The following is a 6,847-nucleotide window of genomic DNA, read 5'->3' as shown; positions in this document are numbered from 1 at the left end:
GTGCCATGTTGGTGTGCTGCACCCATCAACTCGTCAGCACCCATCAATTCGTCATTTATATCATGTATACCTCCCAATGCAATCCCTCCCCCCTCCCCCCTCCCCATGATAGGCCCCAGTGTGTGATGTTCCCCTTCCCAAGTCCAAGTGGTCTCATTGTTCAGTTCCCACCTATGAGTGAGAACATGCGGTGTTTGGTTTTCTCTTCTTGTGATAGTTTGCTAAGAATGATGGTTTCCAGCTGCATCCATGTCCCTACAAAGGACACAAACTCATCCTTTTTTATGGCTGCATAGTATTCCATGGTGTATATGTGCCACATTTTCTTAATCCAGTCTGTCACAGATGGACATTTGGGTTGATTCCAAGTCTTTGCTATTGTGAATAGTGCTGCAATAAACATACGTGTGCATGTGTCTTTGTAGTAGAATAATTTATAATCCTTTGGTATCTCCAACTTTTAATGGATCCTAAATGTGTGTTTCAGAAATACTGTCATTTGGTAATAAAGTCATACTCAAAGTTTTTAACACTAGTTTGGCTGAATTTCCAGAGACTGGAGAGAACGTTAAGATCCAGGTGGTTGCTATGACAAGAGCATTATGACTTATTCATCTAACACTTCGTTGCTGTATGATACAACCCTTCAGCTCCTGGTTTAGAAAAGCAAAGGGAGGGCGGTCGCGGGAGGGAGCGGGGCAGGCGCTGTGGGCCAGGCCCCTCCTCCAGCTCCTGCAGGAACCCACCGCCTCCTGCACCAACGGAGCGCCAGCGCGGGGCTGGCGGGAGCCTCGGTGGGCTCATGGGCGCACGGGCGCGCGGGGCCCTGGTCGTTGCTCCCTGACGGGCCGCGGTCGCCTCCATGAAGCGGAAAAGCGAGGGGCGGTTGAGCTCGGCCGCTGCGTCTCCCTGCTCGCCGCGCTGCTCCTCGACCTCGCCGGTTGTGAAGAAGATCCGCAGCTCCACGCAGCAGGACCCACGCCGCCGGGACCCCCAGGTCGACGTGTACCTGGACATCACCGATCGCCTTCGTTTTGCCATTCTCAACAGCAGACCAAAGAGTTCATCAAATGTACATTATTTCAGCATAGATAATGAACTCGAATATGAGAACTTCTACGAAGACTTTGGACCACTCAATCTGGCAATGGTTTACAGATATTGTTGCAAGATAAATAAGAAATTAAAGTCCATTACAATGTTAAGGAAGAAAATTGTTCATTTTACTGGCTCTGATCAGAGAAAACAAGCCAATGCTGCCTTCCTTGTTGGATGCTACATGGTTATATATTTGGGGAGAACTCCAGAAGAAGCATATAGAATATTAATCTTTGGAGATACATCCTATATTCCTTTCAGAGATGCTGCCTGTGGAAGCTGCAATTTCTATATTACACTTCTTGACTGTTTTCATGCAGTAAAGAAGGCAATGCAGTATGGCTTCCTTAATTTCAACTCATTTAACCTTGATGAATATGAACACTATGAAAAAGCAAAAAACGGAGACTTAAATTGGATAATACCAGATCGATTTATTGCCTTCTGTGGACCTCATTCAAGAACCAGACTTGAAAGTGGTTACCCCCAACATTCTCCTGAGACTTATATTCAATATTTTAAGAATCACAATGTTACTACCATTATTCGTCTTAATAAAAGGATGTATGATGCCAAACGCTTTATGGATGCTGGCTTCGATCACCACGATCTTTTCTTTGCGGATGGCAGCACCCCTACTGATGCCATTGTCAAGGAATTTCTGGATATCTGCGAAAATGCTGAGGGTGCCATTGCAGTACATTGTAAAGCTGGCCTTGGTCGCACGGGCACTCTGATAGCCTGCTACATCATGAAGCATTACAGGATGACAGCAGCCGAGACCATTGCGTGGGTAAGGATCTGCAGACCTGGCTTGGTGATTGGGCCTCAGCAGCAGTTTTTGGTGATGAAGCAAACAAGCCTCTGGCTGGAAGGGGACTATTTTCGGCAGAAGTTAAAGGGACAGGAGAATGGACAACACAGAGCAGCCTTCTCCAAACTTCTCTCTGGTGTTTATGACATTTCCATAAATGGGGTCGAGAATCAAGACCAGCAAGAACCTGAACCTTACAGTGATGACGACGACATCAATGGAGTGACACAAGGTGATAGATGTCGGGCCCTGAAAAGCAGAAGAGAATCAAAAACAAACGCTATTCCTCTGACATATCCCCTAGCTGTGCTGACCTCTGCACTATGTAGTATTGTCATCTGGTGGATTGCTTGTGACTACATTCTTCCCATCCTGCTATTCTGTCTTGATGGTTTCAGAACATAGTAGCCATCAGGACCCCCTGACAAATAGCTGCTTCTCTCCGTTTCAAGGACTAAAACGGTCTTGCGTTAAGTAAAAACCTGTGAAGAGAACTGAAGGAAGACTCTAGGAAATGAAAATTGCAACAGAAATTAGCACAATTTGAAAACAAAACAAAATTGCAAAAGCCTTAGTTGCTTTCCACCTAAGAAGCCATCAATGGAGAAAAAGTCCACTGGAGTTTCAATAATGAACTTTGAGTTTGGGTGCAAGCAAATGACTCAAAGAAGGACCCAGCTCTCAAGCTAAAGGACAAAAATGCTGTTGTAAATTTAGTCTCAGGTGTAAATACCCAAGCCCTCTGGTACCCAGGGAGCTAGCTGGTCTGTGGTGAATGTGTGTCCCTGTGATGGCAAGCACTGTAGTTGCTGGCCTTCAGAAGACTTGAGGATCTGATGGAGGTTTTTTATGTATTTATTTTCTGTTCACCTTGTGACTCTGTGTCAAAATTTATAAAGATACAAAAGGCATTACTGAGATGGTACTTTCTGTAATTTGATACTATTTGGCTTTATCATCTTCACTTGACTATTTGTAATACTGTTGCAATGTTAACTCTGTTAAGTAACCAAGCTGCTTGTCTTCCACCAAAGAGTGCTTTATTAACAAGAATCTGTGAAAACCACATTTAAACACTGTTGCATGTTGTAATACAAGGTGGCACCTCGGTAACGTAAAACTTGCAAGAGAATGTTAATGGTAGCTTTAGAAGACTCAGGAGGAGAAACTGACTTCAGAGTTGGAAAATGTTGCAAGTCATTCCTTTTTCTGTCCTTTAGGGACTGAAGAACCGGGAGGTTGCCCATTGTTTGGCTGCCAGTCATACAAATTAAAATCATATTTACTTCCATGCATGGAAAAAACACACTATTGGTTTTTTGCCTTCGAAACAGCAATCCAAAATAATGTTGACTTAAAACAAGTTACTGCTTTTTTAGAGTTCTTCTCTGTAACACTGGATTTTTTTTTTCCTTATGAGATCAGCCTAAGGCCATTGACTTGGCCTGTGATCTCAGTGACAATGATCTGCTTCTGGATCTCACTGTTGCCTTTCTTTAGGGAACACAACCGGTAACTCTGCAGAGTGCCTTCTCCCACAACCCTACTAGAACACAGCAGAGTCTGTGCCATGAAGCAATTACAGAAACAGAATTGATTTGCTGAAAAAAAAAAAAAAAAAGGGACCCGAAATAAAGAATAATACTCACCTCAGTTCCTTCCATAAGAAGTGGGTGGTTTAATGATTTTTAACCCATTTTTGCCTGTGCTGGGAGCATGGAGGGCTGAGATGTTGACAGGCAGTGGGAAACAAATGCCCTCCTAAGCCACAAGGCATGTGCCAGATCAGTAGGCAACTCCATTTTAAGAAGCTGCCTTTTTCACAAAACTACAAGAAATAAAAGCGGTTGGAATAAACAAGTTAAAGCCTTTAATGCAAAAAGTAATTGAAAGGCAGTGCCTCTATTTTGGTATACTTTCTTGGAAGAAAGTATGAAATTGACTGGCATCAGGAGAGACGGAAGATGCCATGTTCTCAAACAAGCGACTCTTTCCCCTCCAGGCACTATGGGGTGGGGTCAGGTCAGCTTTTAAACACTGGGGACTGGATCACAGAAAACAAGTGGTTTTCTGTCCCTGGAAATGAGTAGGCACAAAGACCCACTTGGCTGTGGGAAGACCACTCTTCAATAAGATTTGGGTGGAAGGAAGAACATTTCCTTTGCTATTATGAGCTGAGAAAATATAAATATTCAAACTGTGCCATGCATAAAGCGTTGAATTCTCAAGGCGCCTCTTCTTTTCCTTACCCTTTTTAAGGCCATCCCCTCCATAAATAATAATCCAGGTTATTATTGTGAAATAATGCTTTCCAGTTTAAAAACCGGTTGTGAAAATCATGCTTCCATCTGATCCCTTCTTAGTTTGGCTTTTCGTCCCATCAGAACAAGTAAACGTGGGCACCACAGCTCTTGTGAGTATTGTCTCCCTCACAGTGAACAAGCCTCCTGGTGTTTCGTCCAAGAGAAGGTAGGGTGTCAGTGGAACCACAGTCGGTTTTCATTTTATAAACTGCTTCTTCATGTTGCCTGCTCGTTTCCACCTAGAATTGCTATCACGGTGGCTCTTTCTAAAAATCCTTCTATTTAACTGGTTCACTGAAATTAGTCATAGAAAACTTGTGATTTGGTGAAAAAGCATTCCTTGTAATAACCAAATGACTTGGGATAGTGTGCATAGCAACAGTGTTACACTTAATGGGGACCTCGTAATCCAGGAAGTCTCTGGGTCTGAGGGATGGAAAGTTCTTCCTGCTATGAATGAGAGTGAACTCTTCCCCTCACCCCCAACGGAAACCACAAACACCCAGAATCTTCTGGGATTCTGACTTAGAGTCCTTGTTATAGAAGACCTTGTTGCTATGGAATATGAAACTGTGTCTGTCAGATGGAGAGATTCCCTTAAGAGCCTTAAACAGCCCTGAAAGTACACCGGGACAGTTTGCAATGAAATGAAAATTAGAAGTGAATATTTCTAGGTGCCCTTGCAGCTTTCTGGGCAGAATTCTGACTCAGAATTATCAAGAGTCAGGGACAGTCGGGAGGAAGAGCGTCTGCAAAACTGGGTTCCTAGAAGTATGGATGGACGTGGCTTTTTGTAGAACTTGGTGGGGAGCAGCGCCTGAGAGAGCAGAACGGCCTGGCGTTGCCAGTGCTTCAGGGCAGCACGCGGCTCTGCGGGCCTCCAGAATTTCCCCGTTCTGAGCTTGATGCCCCTAGCCTGTCCCCTACCTCCTTCCTCCCCTCCCCTCTAGCATTCTCACGGGGGTGATTGCTACCTCTCTTTTCTTGGGCCTAGGCAAGTTTTAGAGGAGTTCCCAAGCATTGTCACAAGGCCAGTGTGCTGGAGGCCAGTGTGCTGGAGGCCAGTGTGCTCGCAGGGCTGGATGTCCTGTGCTTGTGCGTGGTCCGAGGGCTCTCCTGGGGCTTTCCCCTTTTCCCAGTCACCGTCTGAGCCACAGAAGCAGTGCACTCATTGGATGTCTGTTCTTAACATAGCTGCTCTTTCTACATTAAAAAAAAAAAAAAAAATCAGTATTGCATTTTGGAAAGCATTGCTCATCAAAAGCAACTTTTTAAACCTATTTTATTGTTCCTTTAAATGTTCTCTCCTGCTGAAACTGTCCTGGAGAGGCTAGCTGCTGCTCTTCCATTTCCCCACATCAGGGTATTCTCCACGTCACTGAGTGGAGATGACTCCAGATGTGTTTAAACACTGAACAATTCACCTATACTGTGTAGGAAATTACCTCCTTCATTTCCTAGTAGAACTGTCAGCAGACATGTTCATCGGATGATAGTACTGCAGTTTTCTATGAGTAATTTGCTTTTACCTAACCTGCACTCATTTACAGATTATTAAAAGTTTTAAAATGTAACTGATCAGTATTGATCAATCATTGTCTTGAATTTTTTTTTACAGTGTATATTTCTAATCATTTTTTATTTTTTAGTCTTACCTGTTTTACCTCTATTTCTCTGGCACCTGTTCTTTTCTTCGTCTTTTTTTTTTTTTTTTTTTTTTTTTGTACTTTAAGTTCTAGGGTACATGTGCACAACATGCAGGTTTGTTACATATGTATACATGTGCCATGTTGGTGTGCTGCCCCATTAACTCAACTTTTACATTAGGTATATCTCCTAATGCTATCCCTCTCCCCTCCCCCCTCCCCACAATAGGACCCAGTGTGTGATGCTCCCCTTCCTGTGTCCAAGTGATCTCATTGTTCAATTCCCACCTATGAGTGAGAACATACAGTATTCGGTTTTCTGTTCTTGCGATAGTTTGCTGAGAATGATGGTTTAAAGCCAAGAGAACGGGTTGAATGAGTGTTTGTATTCCTGAAGGTTAAGATAAAGCTTCCTAATGGCCTGTAAACTTTGCATATGTATGTAGTTTGATACATACTGTCACATTGGAAAATCTTGTGGGTTGTAACTGGTTTGATACAAAATATCAAATAGTGGAAATTGTATAATTACAATCATGTAATTAAAAGTATTAACCCCCCCCAAAATAAAAAATAAATAAATTAAAAATTAAAAAGCAAAGGGAAAATCTGCAAAGCAGATACCAGACAAGCCTTTGAAAATTCACTTGTTAATAAAATCACAGCAAAGATGGAAAATTCATCCATCATTCCTAGTGCTTTTGAAATCCTCACAGGGGACACCTGCCTCCACAGCCCACCTCTCTATGACAAATGATATCTCTCATGAGGCTTCTTGAATTCAGGCTGCTACCTATGTGACACTAACAAGAGAAATACTGTGCTTATTCAGATCCATTGATGTGACAGAGGACATAAACATATTAGAAGAATGGAAAAGTTTATTTAGCACATGCTATTTACCAAGCTCTATGCTAAGAGCCACTTTACTTAGCCTGTTAAGAAGGCTAAGCCTCAGCCAGGCGCGGTGGCTCATCCCTGTAATC

The 6,847-nt window shown here is 43.1% G+C and overlaps 1 protein-coding gene across 1 annotated transcript; it reads left to right on the top strand.

The window, feature by feature from the left end:
- Positions 1–862: 862 nt before the first annotated feature.
- On the top strand, positions 863–2,317 carry CDC14C (cell division cycle 14C). Its single transcript, XM_010386935.2, has one exon. The coding sequence runs from the start codon at positions 863–865 to the stop codon at positions 2,315–2,317; it is 1,455 nt and encodes a 484-aa protein (XP_010385237.2).
- The last annotated feature ends 4,530 nt before the right edge of the window (positions 2,318–6,847 follow it).

The sequence above is a fragment of the Rhinopithecus roxellana genome, chromosome 6 (assembly GCF_007565055.1).
Source record: "Rhinopithecus roxellana isolate Shanxi Qingling chromosome 6, ASM756505v1, whole genome shotgun sequence".
In the NCBI taxonomy this organism is placed as follows: domain Eukaryota; kingdom Metazoa; phylum Chordata; class Mammalia; order Primates; family Cercopithecidae; genus Rhinopithecus; species Rhinopithecus roxellana.
This window is presented reverse-complemented; position numbering and strand designations above follow the sequence as displayed.

Excerpts from the sequence above, each read along its gene's own strand:
- CDC14C (XM_010386935.2), top strand. The coding sequence starts at position 863 with ATGAAGCGGAAAAGCGAGGGGCGGTTGAGCTCGGCCGCTGCGTCTCCC.